This window comes from Suricata suricatta, chromosome 12, assembly GCF_006229205.1.
Source record: "Suricata suricatta isolate VVHF042 chromosome 12, meerkat_22Aug2017_6uvM2_HiC, whole genome shotgun sequence".
NCBI lineage: Eukaryota > Metazoa > Chordata > Mammalia > Carnivora > Herpestidae > Suricata > Suricata suricatta.
This window is the reverse complement of record NC_043711.1, coordinates 8,426,536-8,446,664: the sequence shown is the minus strand read 5'-3', so window position 1 is coordinate 8,446,664 and position 20,129 is coordinate 8,426,536. Positions and strand designations below refer to the sequence as shown.

The following is a 20,129-nucleotide window of genomic DNA, read 5'->3' as shown; positions in this document are numbered from 1 at the left end:
TGCAGCTGCCCGGTTGTTCACTCAGCAGACACTGTGTGCCCCCTGGGGTTTCTGGGACCTGGGGCCACAGCAGTGAATAGAACAGACCATGTGCACTCCCTGCCCTTCTGGAAGGAAACAGACAAAAAGGGGAAGGCATTTTGGGAGGTGATTGGGAAAAAGTGCAGGGTAGAGGCTAGGGGGAGGGTGTCTGTTTCCCTTGTCATCTGATCTGCATCCAGAGGGAAGTGAGGAAGCAAGTGGAGGGAACAGCCAGTTTGAAAACAGGTGGAACAACACGTGGCCTTTGAGGGGAGCTTCAAGGTGGCCCATGTGACTGAGCCTTCAGTGAGGAGCGTGTGTGGATTATATACAGAGCCTTGTGTGCCAGGGTCAGAATTTGGGACTTCGTTCTGAGAAAAAGCCTTAGGCGGGGGGAGGAGGGCCAGTATGAGCCCAGGAGCTACAGGTTATGTTTTCTTTTTACATTTATTTATGAGAAACAGAGACAGAGCGTGAACAGGGGAGGAGCAGAGAAAGAGACACAGAATCTGAAACGGGCTCCAGGCTCTTGAGCTAGCAGGCTGCACAGAGCCCAATCCGGGGCTCGAACCCGTGAATTGTGAGATCATGACCTGAGCTGAAGTTGGAGCCACCCAGGCATCCGGGGGGATATGTTTTCTATATTAATAGCCCCTCCCTCCTCCTGTGTGGACAACAAATGAAAGAGGACCCTGGGACAGAACCTGGAGATGAGGCTGGGCTGGGACTCAGGGAGGGGAGGTGGTGGAGGTTTGGGGGTTGAGGAGGTGAGTGGGGCTGGGCCTGGACTCCAGGTGGGGCTGTCTGTCCTGCCAGCTACTTGCAGCCCTCCCCGGGAGGCTGGGTCCTTCTCACCCTTCTGTAAATGATCAGGAGCACAGAAATGCCACCTTGCAGAACATGAATGTTGATGTGTCGGGATGGAGCGTCCTAAAGGAAGCCTGACTCCCCTGGTGTCCTTTCAGTGCTCCTTATACTTCCGTGTCCTCCTGGAAGCCGCCTGGCTACCTGTTCTCTAACACTTTAAAATGCCCTTGCCTCACCCCCCATCCCCCGCTCCCCTGATCCTTTCTCCAGCCTCCTAGACCTGGAGCGACATCTGGGTCCCCCCAGCATGGGCCCACCTCCTAGGTCTTCCCTGGGCAGGAAGGCGAGCAGCTGGCACTCCTGCCCATCCCAGGCTCAGGCTCCCATCCCCCTTCCATCAGGAGGACCACGACTTGGAAGATCATGGCAGATCATGATGACCACCTGGTGCCTGGGACCTGGGTAGGCAGAGGGAGAAGGGCTGAGGTGGCACCCACCTGGCCTCAGACCGACAGATCCAGCCTATGGGGGATGGGGTGGACCTTCCCAATACTGAGCACCCAGACAGGCAAAACTTGATTTAGTGGAGCTAACATTCTAGATGATAAACAAGAAACGACAATACAGAACACATCGGGAGATTATACATTCTATGATGGTGAGTGTGTGTGTGTGAAAGGGGGACAGAGATGAGTGTGGAAGAGCTGGAGATTTTAAGTTGGTCAGGGATGGCCCCCTGAGAAGGCAACATTTGCCCCAAATTCTGAAAGCAGTCAAGATCCTTGGAAGTGTTCGAGGCCAAAGGAGCAGGCGCAAGGGCACCCAGGGTTGTCACAGAGAAAAGTTTGGGACCAGGAGACCTGCCCCTCTCACTCCCTGCTGACACCCTGCAAGGCTTGTCTGGTGTAATCTTCCATATTGGTTCAAAGGTCTCGCCCTCCTACTTTGGGGATGGTGAGCTGGCCCAGGGGTAACCTTAGCCTTGGGGATGTAGTGTTGGGGGAGGGGACATAGGAAGCCAACGGTGCCACCCTTACCTCCTCCCTCAAAGGCACCAGCAGCCACTGGATCTTTAAAAAGAAACACAAGTGGGAGAAGTAGGTCGCCCCTGCAGCAGCTCAGCCTCTTTTCTGGAGTGTCAGGAGGCAGGTGGAGCTGATGGAGTCCCAGCAGCCCCCTTCACTGCATTCACCAGTCCTGACCTGGGGAAAGTCTGAAGGGGAAGGAGAATCAAATTCAGGGTTTGGTGAGTCATATGGCCGTGACTTCAAACTATTCTGATGCCTGTTGTGCAATCTTGGGTAAGTCACTTAGCCTTTCTATGGTTCAAGCTCTTCATCTATAAAATGGGGGCAAAATACAGAAGCATCTGCAGTGTCAAGGTCTTTTTCCTTTTTTAAATTTTTTTATTTTGAGAGAGAGCGTACACAAGTAAGGGAGGGGCAGAGAGGGGAGACAGAATCCCCAGCGGGCTCCTCACCACCAGTGCACAGCCCAGGGCAGGGCTTGAACTCACCAACTGTGAGCTGACCTGAGCTGAGATCAAGAGTTTGTCGCTTAACGGACTGCACCACCCAGGTGGCCCAGAGTCACGTTCTAAGTAAGGGCAATATTGATGAAATTGACATTAATCCTGACTTATTTGAAAGAGCTGTCGTTATTTTTCCTCGGTGTAGCAATTGGCTTGGGTTGGGGGCCGTGTGATGACCTTTAAACGTGGGTGTAAATGGAGAGGCCTTTGTCTCTCATTTCAGATGAACAGTTGAGCACCAGCTCCTTGAGTTTCTTTTTTGCACGGTTTCTAGTTGAAGTAAATTTCTAGTTGAAGTAAGTTTGCTGTGTACAAGGCTGTTGTGAGAATTACATTAGGTCATTCCCTGACGGGAGTAGTAGAGTAGGTGCTTAAGAAATAGTGAAATGGGGGCACTTGACTGGCTCATTCGGTGCAGTGTGTGACTCTAGATCATAGGATCGTTAGTTCAAGCCCCACATTGGGCTTGGAGCTTACTTTAAAAAAAAGAAAAAGGAGGGGTAAAGTCTGGATTCAGTACTCAAATCCACTAGATGGGGAGAGGAAGAAAGACTTCCACAAGGGCCAATATCTTGGACCACAAAAGCAGCACAAGTCACTTAATTCTGCCTGACTCCTCTCCCCCAAGGCTTGGGGCAGGACCAATGGAAACTTAACATATTATTATTATTTTGTTTTTGAAACTTGACTATTATTTAAAATTTTTTTTAACGTTTATTTATTTTTTGAGAGCGACACACACACACACACACACACACACACACACACACACACACAGCATGAGTGGAGGGCAGAGAGAGAGAGGGAGACAGAATCCAAGGCAGACTCCAGGCTCCAAGCTGTCAGCCAGAGCGCGAAGCGGGACTAGAACACACGAACCGCGAGATCACGACATGAGCCGAACGAAGCTGGCCACTCAACGGACTGAGCCACTCAGGCGCCCTGAAATGTGACATATTAAATGGAGAATGTGTGCAGTAAATGTTCTCGCCCATCTCCAACTCTCTCTCCACTTGACCCTTATCTGGGGCGACCCCCAACCCTGAGCAGAAAACTCCTACACCTGCTCCCGAAACTTCCAGTCCCAGCCCCTCAGTGTCATTCTTCCTTCTGCTCAATGCCCACCTCCGGGTGATTTCCAGACCCCGGGATTTTGAGTCACAGCCAGAGTCCGTGAGCGCGGCAATGCGGGCGCTTGGTGAGACGGGATTTGTAGTTCTGGGGCCTCGGGGCAAGCGGGGGGAGGCCATTGCGCATGCCTAGGCGGCGGCTTTCCGCACGTGTCTCTCCAGCCGGGTGTCGGTACAGCAAAGGTGGAAAACTCGGTTGCTCCTGTAGGATATTTTTCACGACGGAGTGGCGTTCGGCGCCAGCAGATCCTTCCTAGGCCTGGGAGGCCCCAGTGGAGAGGTCTTAGGTACCTGTTTTTCATGAATGAGCGGAGGGGGGGGCTGACTTTGCTAATGGAAAGTGGGCTGAGAAACGTGTCTCCTTCCTCCAGGCTGGGGCAAAAATTGACCTGCTTCCCCTGAAGCCAGAAAGTTCTTCCCGGCAGTGCTGGGGTTGTCCTTTGGGATTAGAGGCCTGGTTGATTAAGTAAATTCAGTAAATATTGGTTTAGGGTGTGGCTGAATACAGTGAAAGGACGGCCTTGAGGTCTCCGGGTAAAAGCCACGTTTTTAAAGAACAGTTTATGGCAGGCCTGGTAATGCTTAACTTGATGACTTCTAACCCAGCAAACTATTCTTACACCCATTTGACAACTGGGGAAACTAAGACTCCAAGCGGCAGGAGGTGGCCCACCTTATTAGCCTGGCTAGGAGGAAGGAAACTGAGGCACTCCAGGGTCTCCAGCTCCTCTTTCCTATGCTGCTCTGCTCTTGGAAGAAAAGCGGTGCCCTGCTTTGTCCTCAGATGGCAAAACGCTTCTGAGGATGCCTTTCATCATGACCCTGCCCTTGCCTAAAGTTCTTGGGCTGTTTCACCGTATTCAACTTAAGCTAGGGAAAGAGATTAGGACTTTTGCTTCAGGGTTTATTAATTTCATTTATAACTTCATATCCGTGTGGGCTTTTCTCAGATCCTTATGAAAAGTATGAAGCCGTACTGGAAAGCAAATAACACAAAATGTGGCGGAGGTTTCCTCAGGAACGCAGCCAAAGGTGCTCCCTTTGTCTGGCTTTCCTTCTTTTGTTTCGGGTCTAAAATCTAATCTAAGCTAAGTCGCCGCCGGTCTTTGCGCGAGGGCACGTACTGTGCTCCTCCCAAGTACCCTTTGGATGCTAGGAGAAAGGCACGGTTCAATTGCTAGAGGAAGGTGGGGGGAACAGAAGCAACTGGCTCTGGCCGAGAGGTTACCGGGTCTACCACACATCGAAAGTCCCCACGCGCCACCAAACTCTGGTCCCAGCAAAGAGCCGCTGGCAGTCGGGCGTGAGAGACGCTGAGAAAACGAGACGCTGGGAAGACCCAACGGCCAGAGAGGCCGGGAAAGCCGCCAACTCTCTGGTCACGTGACCTGGCCTCGGCGGGGCCCGCTTCTCCCCGGAGCCGGGCCACGTGTTACGGCGGCCTCTCCCCATTGGTTCGGTCGGGCCAGTTTAAACGGTGTACGGAAGCCGCCGCGGCTCATCCACGGCCGCGTTTTTTTTTTCTTTTGGGTTTTTTTTTTTTTTTTATTCCCTCTCTTTGGCTCCCTCCTTTCGCGCGAGTCTCAGGAGAAGCCGCAGCGCAAGGCGCCGCTGCTGCCACCCGGGGCCCGGTAAGTGGGCCTTACCCGCAGCTCGACGGGCTCGGCCCGGGCTTGCGTTGACCCCGCCGGGGTCCGGGTCTGCGCCGCGCGCGGCCCGGCCGTCGGGGCCGCGCCTGACTGGGAAAGGCCGAGAACCTGGTTTGGGCCCCATTCGCGAGGCAGCGAGAACTGGCCGGGGCGGGGGAGGGGGAAACCGAGCCGGGCTTAGGGGGTGGGGCCTCGGAGCCCGGCCAGACCCTGGTACCTCTAGAATCGGGCCCGTGGGGCGGCTGGAGTCGGGCTGGAGGGGATCTGGGGGAAGCGTCTGGGGACTGCTTAGGGCCTGATTGGGGAACATCGCGAGGATCGGGTGTGGGGGGGGCTATTTTGGTGGGGTTTTGGCTGAGTCTGGTTGGAGGAGGCCTCCGTGAAAAGTTGGGGGTCTTGGATCCTGACAGGGAGGAGCGTCAGACTTCGTTCTAGAGGGCTTTGCTGGGTCTGCCTTCGAGGCGTCGCTAGGGTCCGTTGAGGGGAATGCTCCTAGCAGTGTTCGCGGCCAGGCCTAACTGGGAGAAGCTGCAAAGATCGGACGAAGTGGGTTTCCGGCTTGAGGTGGTGAGGGGCTTGGCAGAACTTGATTGGGGGAAACAGCAGAGATCCGTCAGGAGGAGTTAATGCTGAATTGGGCGAGGGGCGGGAGGGGGGAAACACTTGGCCAGACCTGACTGGGGAAAGCAACGGGGACCCGTCCAAGGGGTCATCTTTTCGTAGGGTGGGCGGGCTTGGCTGGCTCTTTCCGAGAGGCAGCTCGGACCTGTCTGGGGATTGCTTTCGGGCCGATTAAGGGGAATCTATGGATGGAATCTGGCTGGGCCAAAAGGAGGAGGGTCTGGCATCCGTCTCAGTTTGGAGGAACGGATTAGAGGAGGTGGCAGGGATCGGGACGATTGGAGCACCTTGGGGCCGTGTCTCTGGGGAGGCTCAGGGACCAGACCGAGGCGGAGGACGCGGCTGGGATCTGGCAGAGCATGAGGGCCGGATTTCGGAAGAAGAGGGTTCTTTGGAGACCGTGCCTGGACCGGGGAGACCACGGGGGCTGGGGCGCTGTCCCGGTCTGGAGCAGGGCCGCTGGATGGAGAGGTGGCTGGGGCCCTGCCTAACGGCTGTGAGGCTGCCGGAAGCCCCAGGGCTCGCAGCCGGCAGAAGCGGCATGGGCCGCCCTGGGATGAAGGCTCCGCGCTGGGCCTGATGAGGACCTGCCGGGCCCCGCCGCCGCCGCCTCCCATGGCCCGTTTCCACATCCCCTCGCCTGCGCTCCCTGGCCCGAGCCTGCGCGGACGGGGATGGCGCAGCTGGCGGGAACCCCGCACTTGGGCTGCTGTGGATCGGCGACCCCCACCCGTCCGCCGAGGGCGCTCCCGTCGTGCTGCCGCTGCAGCCACCTCCACGGCGGCGGCTCAGCCCGGGTCTCACACGAGGGCCCTGGCACCCAGCGCTGACCCCGGCCCCTACCTCTGCAGCTCACCTTGCGCCATGGACTGGCAGCCAGATGAGCAGGGCCTGCAGCAGGTCCTGCAGCTGCTCAAAGACTCGCAGTCGCCAAACACAGCCACGCAGCGCATCGTGCAGGATGTATCCTTCCTTCCTTCTGGGCCGAGGGGGAACTGGGCAGACATCTGCAGCCCTTGAAGGCCAGAGGAAGGGGCCGACTCCCTAATTCCCAGACTCTACTAGAATTGGCAGAGAGTTAGGGATCTGAATTCTTGGGTCTCATTTCCAGAGAAAATGTGGCCCTGTGGGGGAGGGGGGAGGAAACATCTCCCACTGGCACTTAGTTTTTGGTTAGTTTCATGGTCAGAATTAACTTTTTTCTGTCGATGCTTGAAATACTATGACTGAAAGTTGAAGACAGTTCAGCCGTGAGCCAGTTTTACTTGAAAACATGACTTCCCTTAAAAAAAGCAGGCAGCGTGATTGTGCGCAGCACTGAGTAGCAGGTGCTGCCTTCAGACAGAGGGCCCGCCAACCCTCGTCTGCCCTGGCTAGGTGTCCCAGAGTGGCTGGAGAGCTCAGCCGTCGCCTCCCCCGCTGGAGGAGTTTAATGTGCCTGAAGTGCTGTGGTGTCTTGGCATGGAGGTTGACAGGTGGAGTCTCGGGAGCTAGCCCCCTCTTCCCAGTGGTCAGAGGGACTTTGGGACACAGGACAGTAAGGGGTCCCACCCGGGGAAGGCCCTTGTCTCCCAAGTCCCTTAACAGCCTGGCAGAAACTCAAACAACTGAACCAGTTTCCCGACTTCAACAACTACCTGATCTTTGTCCTGACCAGACTCAAGTCAGAAGGTATGCCCTCAGTGCCCCTCCACTCCAGCCGGACCCTGCTTTGCCCCCTGTGGTCCCCTGACCCTCGGCCCTCTGTCCCCAGACGAGCCGACTCGGTCCCTCAGCGGACTCATCCTCAAGAACAACGTGAAGGCTCATTACCAGAGCTTTCCGCCACCTGTGGCCGACTTCATCAAACAGGAGTGTCTCAACAACATTGGCGATGCCTCTTCACTCATCCGGGCCACCATAGGTGAGAGTGGGGTGGTGGGAACTGGCCACTGGGAGCTCCTGAGTTGCCACTCTCCACTAAGAAGCTTTTCAGCCTGTGTTGGGGTTTTTTTTGTTTTTTTTTAAATATAGTTTATTTTTGAGACAGAGAAAGACAGAGCATGGGGGTGGGGAGGAGCAGAGAGAGGGGGAGACACAGAATCTGAAGCAGGCTCCAGGCTCCAGGCTGTCAGCACAGAGCCCGATGCGGGGCTCAAACCCACGAACCATGTGATCGTGACCTGAGCCGAAGTCGGCTGCTTAACTGACTGAGCCACCCAGGCACCCTGCTTTTCAGCCTGTTAAGGGTATCAGTTCCCTGAATGCTCCAGCACTGTGGTTGGTAGTACTATTACCGATGCCATTTTACAGATGAGGAAACAGAGGCACAGAGATGTTAAGGGACTCACTTGGTAAGTAGCAGACTCAGAAGCGGCCAGTGCAGGTCTGTGCTCTGAACCACTCCCTCCTGAAATAGCCATTCCTTCTTTTGAGGCCATCACTCCGTGTCTAGTCCCGGAGGCTGCAGCACATTAGAACCAGAGGGTTCCCTGTCCTGCATCGTCTTCAGCTATTTGTCCCCAGTAACGAGGTGACACAGGAGTTAGTTTTGTGTCGGAGCCTTCCTGACTCTTCGGAGGGCTGCCCGAACAAGTTAAGGGAAGGATGACGAAGAACTTTCCAGCTGTTATACCTCAAGCCTCTTCACTGCTGATAAACACCAACCCAACGCTTTGTTACTGACCTGCTTTTTTTCCCCACCTTTACAGAGATGTAGTTGACCCCCAGTGGACTTGTGGTTTTATTTTTTAAATTATTGTCAACTTTCTAACGTTGCTTTTACTTATTTACTTATTTTGTAAATGTTTATTTCAGAGAGAGAGAGAGAGACAGCATGAGCAGGGGAGGGTCAGAGAGAGGGAGGGAGACACAGAATCTGGAGCAGGCTCCAGGCTCTGAGCTGTCAGCACAGAGCCCCACGCGGGGCATGAACTCACAAACTGCGAAATCATGACCTGAGCCAAAGTCGGGTGCTCAACCGACTGAGGCACCCAGGCGCCCCTTAATGTTGCTTTTAGAAGAAAGTTGTATATAGCTTTTTTAAAAAGTTTTAGTTAGACAGAGAGAGAGAGAGAGAGAGAGAGAGAGGGAGAACGAATGAACGGGGGAGGGGCAGAGAGAGAGACGGAGGATCCGAAGGGACCTCAGTGCTATCAGCACAGAGCCTGACACGGGGCTTGAACTCATGAACTGTGAGATCATGACCTGAGCTGAAGTCAGACGCTTAACCGAGTCACCCAGGCCCCACTCAAAGTCGTGAATAGCTTTTAAATGAACAGATATTTGTTTGCCGTAAAGAGAGGATAACCTTAAAAACATGCAGTAAAGACTCAAAAACAGTATTAAGTTTGAGTTAGTTACTGGGCCTGCTGGAAGGGCTGATCTTGGGGCCTGGTTCCTCTGTTAAGTGACCCTTAGCCCCTGTGACACCCACTGTGAGGCCAGTAGAGGGATCTGGACTTCCCGAGTTTGCTGGATAGCCGGGTTCTGCTCTAAGTGTTTGAATTAAGGCATTGAAGCTTCCAACAGCCCTAGGGGCCCATGTCCCCCGCCCCCCCCCCCACATTGAGCCACAGAGAGGTTAGGACACGTGGCCAAGTTCGCACAGATAGGGACAGGGCTGGGACTGCACTCCTGAGTCCCCAGAGCCTGTCCGCCGCCCGCAGGTAACCCCTTTCCCAGCAGAAGCAGGAGTCAGGGTCCTCCAGAGTGATGGCAGGGACGGCTTCCCCTGCTGGGGAAACACTGCCACCTCCTGGCTTTAAATCGCATCTCAGTGCCACTCTCCCCCATATTGTATTCAGCTCAGCCGCCAGACCGCCTCACTGCCCTGCTCTGCACTTGAGTAAAGCACTTCGCACTTGGGTTTTGAGTCAGCAGTTCAAGGCCTCCCAAGGCCACATGGTCCTGCACAACCTGCCTCTGTCACATCTTAACCCTCGCCTCCTGCTTGCCCCTCTCACACACACTCCCCCCCCATCACCCCCGCTCAGCCCCTCTGGCTCCTTACCCCTCTCTGAGCACATCCTCGCCTGCTTTTGAGCCCAGGCATTTGCACCTGCCATTCCCTCTGCCTGGGATGCCCTTTTCCCTGGGGAGTTGGATAGCTTCTCCCTCATCTCCTTCAGGTCTTTGCTCAGATAGCTAAGCATCACCTGGGTGAGGCCACCCATTTTTAAGTTGCTGCTCTTGGGGCACCTGGCTGGGTCCATCCGAAGAGCATGCCACTCTTGATCTCGGAGTCGTAAGTTCAAGCCCTGCCTTGGGTGTAGTGTTACTAAAAACATAAATAAACCTTATAGGAAAGAGGAAACATTAAAAAAAAAATTGCTGCCCTTGCTCTCAGCCCCTGCCAGTCATCTTCTCTGCTTTATTCCCCCCTTAGCCTTTGGCATCTAGCCTCCCAGGTGTTTTGCTGATTTATTATTATTATTATTATTATTATTATTATTATTATTTTACTTCGGAGCCTCTCTCACTGGGCAATCCGCTCCAAAGGGCGGGGGTTCTGTGTTCAGCTCTGTGCTGCCTTCCGGGGGTGGGGGCGGGGCTCGGAGAGCCGGGAGCTGGCACCCAGCCTGAGGCCGCGTCCTTTCCCGGCTGCCCCAGGCATCCTCATCACCACCATCGCTTCCAAGGGCGAGCTGCAGATGTGGCCCGAGCTGCTGCCCCAGCTCTGCAACCTGCTCAACTCGGAGGATTACAACACGTGCGAGGTGGGGACCCGCCGCAGGGCCTGCCCGGGTGGGAGCCGGGAACCGGACTGGGGTTCACGTCCGCCTGCCTGCCCCCTCCCCACCCAGGGGGCCTTCGGAGCCCTGCAGAAGATCTGCGAAGATTCCTCAGAGCTCCTGGACAGCGATGCCCTCAACAGGCCCCTCAACATCATGATCCCCAAGTTCTTACAGTTCTTCAAGCACTGCAGCCCAAAGATCCGGTGCGTGTGGCTTTCCCTGGGGAGGGGGGCGGAGACGGTGGGGGCTGGGCTGACCCCTGCACCCCCCCCCCCCCCCAGGTCCCATGCCATAGCCTGTGTGAACCAGTTCATCATGGACCGGGCCCAGGCGCTGATGGACAACATCGACACCTTCATCGAGGTGGGCTGCCGGACCGAGGGTGAACAGGGCAAGGGCAGGTAGGACCCTGGCTGCAGCTGATCCCACCCTTCCTGCAGCACCTGTTCGCCCTGGCCGTGGACGATGACCCTGAGGTGCGGAAGAATGTGTGCCGGGCCCTGGTGATGCTGCTGGAAGTGCGGATCGACAGGCTCATCCCACACATGCACAGCATCATCCAGGTGTGCACAGCCAAGGCTGGCCCCGGGCCTGCTGGGGGCTGGGGGGCCCGGGGAGGGCGTCTCCCCCGGCCAGGCCTTAGCATTTATCCCGCCCCGCCCTAGTACATGCTGCAGAGGACCCAGGACCACGATGAGAACGTGGCTCTGGAGGCCTGTGAGTTCTGGCTGACGCTGGCCGAGCAGCCCATCTGCAAGGAAGTCCTGGCCTCCCACCTGGTCCAGTGAGTGCCCGTGCTGCCCGCCGCAGCCTCCAGCCCTCGCTGCGCTCTGCCTTCCCTCGGGTTATCTCCTGTGTTAGCCATCTGTCTGTGTTCCCTGTCTCAGCTTCCTTTCCATCCCTGCATGTTTCTGTGTGGCAAGTGATAAGATAGTTCCTAATGACTTAAACGCTGTAAGCTACAGGTGGAAGAAACGACAAGTTGGCAAAGGCTGCAGGCATAGCTGGATCCAGGTGCTCAAAGGGTGTAAAGACATCTGTTTAGTCTCAGACCTACTCCCTCTGTGTTGGCTTTGTCCTCAGGCAGGACCTTCCCTCATGATAGTGCCGTGGCCTGGCCGCCTTGCCTGTTGGCATCTCTAACCTGGCCCCTCCCGGCGAGGGTCACGTGGCTTTTTCCGACAGCGCACTAGCAATCGGTCCCTGTTTGAAGCTTTCCTGGCGTATTTAGGGGCCTGGAATTCACTGCGTGGCCAGGTCTGGGTCAGGAGCCCTTGTGGGGGAGTCAGGAGTGGTGTCAGCTCTGTCTCTGTAACCATGACTGAGGCTAGGTTGGGATCATAGCCCTCAGTTCCTGTACCCTGTCCCTTGGCTCCTTGGTGCTTCTGTTTTGCCCGAGCTCTGAGCCCTTCTGGGGACTCCTGCGTCCCATCCTGATGAACAGCCTCTCTCCCCACAGGTTGATCCCCATCCTGGTAAACGGGATGAAGTACTCAGAAATCGACATCATTCTGCTCAAGGTCAGTCCGGGCCAACCGCCGGGCGTGGACAGGCAGGTGAGGGCAGGGGGCCTTGGGCCTGGGGGCCCCAGTGGTGCTTACTGGTCTGTCTGGCCCCACAGGGGGACGTGGAAGAGGACGAGGCTGTCCCCGATAGCGAGCAGGACATCAAGCCGCGTTTCCATAAGTCACGCACAGTGACACTGCCCCATGAGGCCGAGCGGCCTGATGGCTCCGAGGACGCAGAGGATGACGATGATGACGATGCTTTGTCTGACTGGAATCTGAGTGCGTGGCCTGGCCTTGGGGGGTGCTGCAGGCTGGGGGGCAGAGAGCCCGGGGGGTGGGGGGCTGCCTCTCGGGAGGTGATGAGAGGCCTACTCAGAGCAGATTGTGGTGCCTCTAATCATGAGCTCTGATCATGGGATGGTCCGGGAGGCTGGCAGCCTGCCCAGAGAGCCTCCCTGATTCTGCCCCCCCCCATCTCCCCCTCCCTCCCACCATCCCAGGGAAGTGCTCGGCAGCTGCGCTGGATGTCCTGGCCAATGTCTTCCGGGAGGAGCTGCTGCCGCACCTACTCCCCCTGCTCAAGGGCCTCCTCTTCCACCCCGAGTGGGTGGTCAAAGAGTCAGGCATCCTGGTGCTGGGCGCCATCGCGGAGGGTGAGTGCCCCGCCGGCCTGGTGGGGGGGCCTGACCTCCGAACCCCGTGCGGGTGTGGGACGGGATGAGGCCGCACGGCACGGGTGATGCCACCCAGGGGCTCTCTGAGGCCCCCTCCGCGCCCTCCAGACGGCTCTGGGATTGGAGTCTTCCCCGCAGCTTGAGGGCCCGAATGGAACCGCAGACCCCGAAGCGCAAGCCCTCCCTTCAATTCTCACAGACGGCAGTTCTGCGAGGTGGTAGCGCAGTTACAGTCACAACGGCGGCGACAGGCCGTTTGCAGCGCTTGCCCCAAGGTGGGCAGCCTGGTCCCCCCCAGGCTCAGCACAAGCCTGACAGGTGGGGCGTGTAGATGAGGAAACTGGGGGCGCAGAGAGACTTGTGCCACTTCCCCAGTCACCCAGCGCGCCTGGGCCTCAGGCCTGCCACCCGCCCCGAGGCTGGCCTGTGAGAACGAAAGTGAGCACTGGAGGCGTTTATGCAGAGCGCTGTCCTTCCTGTGCCTTTTGCGCTCCCTGCATCCCGATGGGATGTACCGCTTGAGTCACAGGTGTCACTCATGACCACCTCAGCATCCAGGCCTGTCATCAAAAGTTCAGACTTGGTAACAGGAGCCCTCCCCCTGGAGAGCTTTTAAAATTTATCTAAGGAAGGATTTTCTCCTGTAACTGGTGCAACGTACGTTATATCCTGAACGTGTGTTAATAGGTTACGCTAGGGGTGCCTGGGTGGCTCATTCAGTTACGCGTACGACTTGGGCTCAGGTCATGATCTCAGTGTGTGAGTTCGAGCCCTGCGTCAGGCTCTGCACTAACAGCTCTGGATTCTGCTTCAGATTCTGTGTCTCCCTCCCTCTTTCTCTGCCCCTCACTATCTCTCTGTCTCTCAAAAATAAATAAATGTAAAAAAAAAATTTAAAGAAATAGGTTACGTTAGGTATTTTGGTTTTTAATGGAAAATGATTTAGAGGAATTGACCCATAACTGGTAAAAATAGTCCTTGGGTCTTAGATTATTAGGTGGCCTATGATCTGTGTTCTCTAAACAAGAGATTCATTTGTGCTTTGTGTGTTTTTTTTCTTTAAGATGGAAAACAGAAAAAGCACAAAGATCCAAGAAGTGTTTCAAAACAAAAGTACTTAGGGAGCCTGGCCGGCTTCGTGGTGAAGTGCTTAACTCTTGATCTTGGGGTCATGAATTTGGGCCCCACGTTGGGCGTAGAGCTTAGGTTGCAAAAGGAAAAGTACTTTTTGGCCCATTTTGGTCACGGCTGCTGCCCGGCCATCTGTGAATTAATGAGTGGCCTGAGGGGGTGGAGCCAGTGGAGGGGCTGTCCCCACGCCGCTTCGAATCCTGGCCCTGCCTGTCTCTGGTCCCATGGCCGAGCCACCATGTCTGCGATTTAACCTCCCAGCCCCGAGGCAGGTGCTGCGGACCTCCCCATGGAGGGCCGGCCAGCTGGGCTCAGGCTCGCCCTTATGCCCCTTGCAGGCTGCATGCAGGGCATGGTGCCCTACCTGCCCGAGCTGATCCCACACCTCATTCAGTGCCTGTCGGACAAAAAGGCCCTGGTTCGCTCCATCGCCTGCTGGACGCTGAGCCGCTATGCCCACTGGGTGGTCAGCCAGCCGCCCGACATGCACCTCAAGCCTCTGATGACAGAGCTGCTCAAGCGCATCCTGGACGGCAACAAGAGGGTGCAGGAGGCAGCCTGCAGGTGACCCCTGAGTCCTGGTCCCCCAGCCCCCAGGCCTGCACCCCCCACCCCACCCCCACCCCGGGCCGCCTTCTGGGAAGTGATGACACTCAGGACCTCTTGACATCACGCTGATTTCTCACGTATTCGTACTGGCTGATCCCGAGCGCCCGCCCTCCCCGCAGCCCCACCCCAGGGCCCGGCCTGCCTGTGGCCGCCCAGACTTAGCCCGTTTCCCATTCCAGTGCCTTCGCCACCCTGGAGGAGGAGGCCTGCACAGAGCTGGTGCCCTACCTCAGCTACATCCTGGACACGCTTGTCTTTGCCTTCGGCAAGTACCAGCACAAGAACCTGCTCATCCTCTACGATGCCATCGGCACCCTGGCTGACTCTGTGGGCCACCACCTCAACCAGCCGGTGAGGCCCCTCGGCGTCACCCGCTCTTGGTCCTCGCGCCCCTCAGCGTTCCCATGTGTGCCAGGGAACGCGGCCCCCCGCCCTCGCCCTGCTCCCGGTCTCGCGGGGGGAACAGTTATGAGACAGCGTGGTAAGTGCCACGCCGGGGTTGCTCAGGGGCCCTGCGGGAACCAGGGGGCGCTGACCCCGTCTCCAAGGGGGCAGGGTGACAGGGGCATGGACAAAAAGGGCCTGGAGGTCTGGTGGGATGGCGAGGGCCCCGAGGGCCGCAGCAAGGAGCTCAGCCCTCATCACTCGGGCGGTAAGCGCCTCTGGGTCACGAGGAGCCCTGTGAGTTCCAGGCCCCCGGCCCCACGTTGGGGAGCCCCAACTTCCCGCTCCCTCTCCAGGAATACATCCAGAAGCTGATGCCTCCACTGATCCAGAAGTGGAACGAGCTCAAGGATGAAGACAAGGACCTCTTCCCCCTGCTGGAGGTGGGTGGGCTCCCGCCCCCTCCCCACGCCCTGCCCCCAACGCCCTGCCCCCAGCCTGCCTGAGTTCACCTCTCCTGCCTTCCTCCCGACCAGTGCCTATCCTCGGTGGCCACCGCCCTGCAGAGCGGCTTCCTGCCCTACTGTGAGCCAGTCTACCAGCGCTGTGTCACCCTGGTGCAGAAGACGCTGGCCCAGGCCATGGTGAGCACTGCACCACCCCTGCCCCCGCTGTGCCCGCTCCTCTGCAGCTGTCCTGGCCCCGGGGCCTGCTCCCCTCATGCGCCTGCCCCCTCTGTGCCCAGATGTACACCCAGCACCCTGAGCAGTACGAGGCCCCCGACAAAGACTTCATGATCGTGGCCCTGGACCTGCTCAGCGGCCTGGCTGAGGGCCTGGGCGGCCACGTGGAGCAGCTGGTGGCCCGCAGCAACATCATGACGCTGCTCTTCCAGTGCATGCAGGTGAGAAGGGCCCCGCAAGCCTCGGACTGGACAGCAGAGACATCCGGTGGCCTGGGGTGACTTAGGGCCTGCGTGTGTGTCCAGCGGGCATCAGGAGAAAGGGACCCATGGCGGGGAAAAAAGCTTGTACTTTATTTTAAAAAGTGATTCAAAGAAGACACGAGTGAATTCTCATTGAAGACACTGACAACGTAGAAAATCGAGAAGTAGATAAACGAGGGGCTCCTGGCTGGCTCAGTCGGGGTAGCATGCGACTCTTGACCTGGGGGATCGTGCGTTCGAGCCCCATGTCAGGCATAGAGATAACTCACAGAAACAAAAGCAGAAGGAAACAGGAAAGCATGAGCCCCTTCAGCTTTACATACGTGCACACCTCCAGTGTCTCCCCCAGGATGGGCAGCAGTTAACCCCCCCCCCCCCCCCCCCCCCCCCCACCGTAGCGGTGCCGTGAGCAAGGCCCTGTGGTTCACGCGCCCTGAGTCCCAGGCATGCAGATGGGGCCTGTGAATTCCATGATGGGAGGTGACCGGATCAGGCCACGCTGGCCTGCCCGGAGGGATAAGTATGGGACCCTTGCTGGTGTGGGAGGGGAGCCTCACCTCGCTGACCCTGCTCTGACCCCCAGGACTCCATGCCTGAGGTCCGGCAGAGCTCCTTCGCCCTTCTGGGAGATCTCACCAAAGCGTGCTTCATCCACGTCAAGCCCTGTATTGGTATGGCACCCATCTTGTCACCCCGTGACCCCAGCCCCGACCCCAAGTGATGAAGAAATGCCCTTGGGAGGACAGTGACCAAATCGGGATGTATTCGTACTGTCTGATGGGGTCTGCGCGGCCAGGCCTGGGGGCTCACCCTGGCTAGACACCCCCCGAGCCCAGCACTCTCCCTTCTCCCCACCAGCTGAGTTCATGCCCATCCTGGGCACCAACCTGAACCCCGAGTTCATCTCTGTCTGCAACAATGCCACCTGGGCCATCGGCGAGATCTGCATGCAGATGGGTGAGTGCCCTGCAAGTTGATGGCCCCGCCAGCACCCTGGGTGGCCTGTTCCCTGCTGAGGCCAGGCCCCTGGCTCTGACTGACAGGTCCCCTGGAGGGAGCCCTGGTGCTCCTTGAGGATTGCCGCAGGAAGGGTGGTTTCTGCAGGGAAACTGCTGAATGGGTGGAAGGCCATCATGACTGGCTTTCCCAAAGAGGCAGGACGGGAGGCCTGTTCTGACTGGACTTCTGGCAACCTCCTGTCCCCGCCCCGTGCAGTCGGCCGCAAGGCCCACCAGGATTGGTTGGGAGACTTTGGTGGCTTCCTCCCCACTTACCCCCACGGGGAATCTGGGTAATGTGGTCTCACCCTGGTGTTGGAACTATGACTTCAAGGATGCTTCCGGTGTTTGGAAGGCTTGGGGCTGTGGGCCCTGCCTGAGCCGTGGACCGGCTGGAGAACGTTTTTGTTCCCTCAGCGGTTGCAGGGGGTATGGGTGTAGAGGCCGCCGAGGCCAGCGCGGGTCGTCTGGGCTGTGCGGGGCCCTCACTGACTGGTCCCCCAGGGGCAGAGATGCAGCCGTACGTGCAGATGGTCCTCAACAACCTGGTGGAGATCATCAACCGGCCCAACACACCCAAGACGCTGCTGGAAAACACAGGTGGGCACCAGGCCTGCGCTGCGGCTGGGCCCTTACCTGGAATTGGGGTTCCCAGCTGGGAGGGCAGTGCTGATGAGGCCTTGGGAAAGAGCCAGGGAAGGCATCAAAAGCTGAGGAAGCGCGTTCTGAAGAGAGCCCCGAGAACGATGCTTGGCCTCCGGGGAGACCCCGGTCGGGCTTGTTCCTTGGGTCCTGTGGGGCGGGGCTGGTGCCTCGTGCCAGAAGCCCTGCCACGGACCGTCCCGGGGCCGCTCGGGGTTGCAGGTCGCCTGACGAGTCCCTCTGCCATTCCAGCCATCACCATCGGCCGCCTGGGCTACGTGTGCCCTCAGGAGGTGGCCCCCATGCTGCAGCAGTTCATCCGGCCTTGGTGTGTGCCCCCCTGTGTGGGGCCTGTGTACGGTGGGCTGGGCAGCGGGGCGGGTGGGGCAGCCCGACCCTAAGTGAACGCCCTGGCCCATCGCCCGCCCATCCACTCCCCCACTTCCCTGCTCCCACCACCCTGGCGTAGAAATCTGTTGCACTCCAGCCCTGCTGCCTGCTGACCTACTGCCCCCTCCCCCAGATGCTCATCCGCCCCAGCCCCGGCCGTCTGACTGCCTACCGCTCCCCTCCCCTATAGGTGCACATCCCTCAGGAACATTAGGGACAATGAGGAAAAGGACTCGGCCTTCCGAGGCATCTGCATGATGATAGGTGTCAACCCCGGAGGTGTCGTGCAGGTTAGGGCACCCGGGCCTGGAGGGAAGGTGCTGGGGCCGGGCCGGGCCGGGTGGCCCCTCACACATGACCTATTGTGTTTCAGGACTTTATTTTCTTCTGCGATGCTGTAGCCTCTTGGGTGAGCCCGAAGGATGATCTTCGGGACATGTTTTATAAGGTGAGCTCCCGCTGGGCCCTGACACGGTCCCCAAGGTGGGGGGCAGCAGCCGGGCGGCATCGGGGGGCAGGGAGGTCGAGCTCTGCTCGCTCTGGCCTGGGGCGCCCCTCACCCCCCACCCCTCCGCCTCACCGCAGATTCTCCATGGCTTCAAAGACCAAGTCGGGGAGGAGAACTGGCAGCAGTTCTCTGAGCAGTTCCCGCCTCTACTCAAGGAGAGGCTGGCTGCCTTCTATGGGGTCTAGATGAGCCTCTCGACCGCCAGGTGAGAAGGCTGTGTGCGGTGGGGGTGGGGGGCCGTGGCTGTTGGTGCGGGGCAAAGGGGGGCAGGCCCTGACCCCCGCCTCCCCCCACAGGTTTCTGTCTGCGTTGTTGGAGGGGTTGCTGGGGAGCACACTGCGTCCAGAAGTCGCCGTGCCCTGTTCGAGGGGGGTTAGGGAGGAGTGAGCGGGACCCGAATCCAGACGCCTTCCCCGTCCACCTACCTGCCACGGGTGTGTGTGGCCTGCCGGCCAGCGGGCAAGTGGGTAGGGTCTCCACACTCATCCTGCACACAAGGGAGGGGGGTGGGACTTGTTGGCAGCAAGGGCCCTTTGCTCAATCGGGTCGCCTCGGGCAGCCCACCTGGGCCAGCCTTGCGGGAGGGAAGATTCAACACGGCCGACTGAACCCGGCTTAGGATAAGGCGAGGGGAATGCAGGCGGGGAGGGGGGTCCTTGTAGAGACACGTACACTCACATGTACACACGTGGCCACACGCATGTGCGGCGCCACAGCCAGTCCGGCTGGGCCAGCCGCCCCACCGTTTCCCCGACTGCATGGAGACAGTAGAATTAGTGAACCCCTGAGTTAACCCGTAAGGCCTTCCGTGTAACCTGCATCTAGAGTTTAAGAAGCTTCTGCCGTTTTGCCGGAATCGGTGACTGGGGAGGGCTGGGTGGGGTGGGGGGCCTCCGCCGGGACCCTGGGGCGGGGGGGAAGAGGACGGCGATCCTCAGGCCACCCGCGTCCGCTCGCACACGCTTCGGACCTGCTCCGCACACTTCCTGTCAGCTCTGTGGCATCCACAGCCTGTGTCCCCCTCCTTGTTGTGTCCTAGCTGGAAGAGCGGGGACTGCCAGCGTGGCTGAGGCTGGCCAGAGGCTGCCCTTTCTCCACCCCCACGCTGTGCCCTAGTGACTTGAAAACACTGGGCCAGGACCTTTTCCCTGCAGAGGGCTGGGGGCAGCCAGCGCTGCTGCGTCTCTCCATAAGCAAGTCTATTTCAAGGGCGGTCCGTCTCTCTGTGCTCCTGAGAGCCCTCCTCTTGGGGTCCAGCTGGAGTTTTCACACAAGGGCTGGGGCAAGGGCATTTAATTAATGGGGACAGAGGATGGAAAGTTCAGGCTTTGCCAGCAAGAAGAAAATGAACGGCTTTGGAGAAGAAGGTGGTACCTCCCCCCCACTCTCTGTCCCCAGGGCTTCCTGTCCTCCTAGCTCCCTGTGGGCTACAGGACCCCACCAGATAGGGGCAGTGATTCTAGGGAACCTTCTGGGAATGGTTGGAGATGCAGGCCCAATGTGGGCTGCACTCCTAGAGGGGCGAGGGGGGCGTGGTCACTGCTCAAGTTGGCCTCAAAACCCAACCGGGCCCTGCCGCCCCCTTAGTGTTTTCCTTTTTCTCCTCCCCTAGTTTTAACCTTTCTGGGGGTCTCTTCGGGGGGGTTTTGTGGGGCTTTGACTGGATTCCTACATCCTGGGGCTTGTTCCGTTCATCCCCACAGGGCCGTGGACTCAATCCCATTATAGCCTTGTGTCTTCTCCCAGACAGGGTTAGGCCCTGCATCTGTTCCAGGGGGTACATGGTGCACATTCCAGAAACTCAGCCGGCTTCCTTACCCTGTCAAACTCACAACAGGTCTCTGGAAGCCATTTGTTTAAAAAAA

The 20,129-nt window shown here is 58.2% G+C and overlaps 1 protein-coding gene and 1 non-coding gene across 6 annotated transcripts; both read left to right on the top strand.

Moving 5' to 3' along the window:
- Positions 1 to 1,993: 1,993 nt before the first annotated feature.
- On the top strand, positions 1,994 to 19,135 carry TNPO2 (transportin 2). Of its 5 annotated transcripts, none has more exons than XM_029917214.1 (25): positions 1,994 to 2,129; positions 6,611 to 6,722; positions 7,355 to 7,430; positions 7,513 to 7,662; positions 10,350 to 10,456; positions 10,544 to 10,677; positions 10,756 to 10,837; positions 10,915 to 11,037; positions 11,140 to 11,258; positions 11,934 to 11,994; positions 12,096 to 12,261; positions 12,483 to 12,635; positions 14,126 to 14,351; positions 14,576 to 14,747; positions 15,137 to 15,223; positions 15,317 to 15,424; positions 15,526 to 15,684; positions 16,310 to 16,397; positions 16,585 to 16,683; positions 17,229 to 17,324; positions 17,589 to 17,694; positions 17,947 to 18,046; positions 18,130 to 18,204; positions 18,342 to 18,469; positions 18,561 to 19,135. In XM_029917214.1, the coding sequence occupies exons 2-24, from the start codon at positions 6,624 to 6,626 to the stop codon at positions 18,447 to 18,449; spliced, it is 2,694 nt and encodes an 897-aa protein (XP_029773074.1). In that variant the 5' UTR covers positions 1,994 to 2,129; positions 6,611 to 6,623; the 3' UTR covers positions 18,450 to 18,469; positions 18,561 to 19,135. The 5 variants fall into 5 exon arrangements, with proteins under 5 accessions (XP_029773074.1, XP_029773073.1, XP_029773075.1 ...); XM_029917213.1 differs by lacking the exon at positions 1,994 to 2,129 and adding an exon at positions 3,648 to 3,776; XM_029917215.1 differs by lacking the exon at positions 1,994 to 2,129 and adding an exon at positions 5,038 to 5,120 and having other exon boundaries at positions 17,619 to 17,694; positions 18,342 to 18,443.
- On the top strand, positions 14,425 to 14,495 carry LOC115275608. Its single transcript, XR_003901668.1, has one exon. It is a non-coding gene; the product is annotated as a small nucleolar RNA SNORD41 (small nucleolar RNA).
- Positions 19,136 to 20,129: the final 994 nt, after the last annotated feature.

Excerpts from the sequence above, each read along its gene's own strand:
- TNPO2 (XM_029917211.1), top strand. The coding sequence starts at position 6,339 with ATGAGGACCTGCCGGGCCCCGCCGCCGCCGCCTCCCATGGCCCGTTTC. Across the intron at positions 11,995-12,095 it reads TCGACATCATTCTGCTCAAG|GGGGACGTGGAAGAGGACGA; the intron begins GTCAGTCCGGGC and ends CTGGCCCCACAG. Across the intron at positions 17,695-17,946 it reads CAGCAGTTCATCCGGCCTTG|GTGCACATCCCTCAGGAACA; the intron begins GTGTGTGCCCCC and ends CCTCCCCTATAG.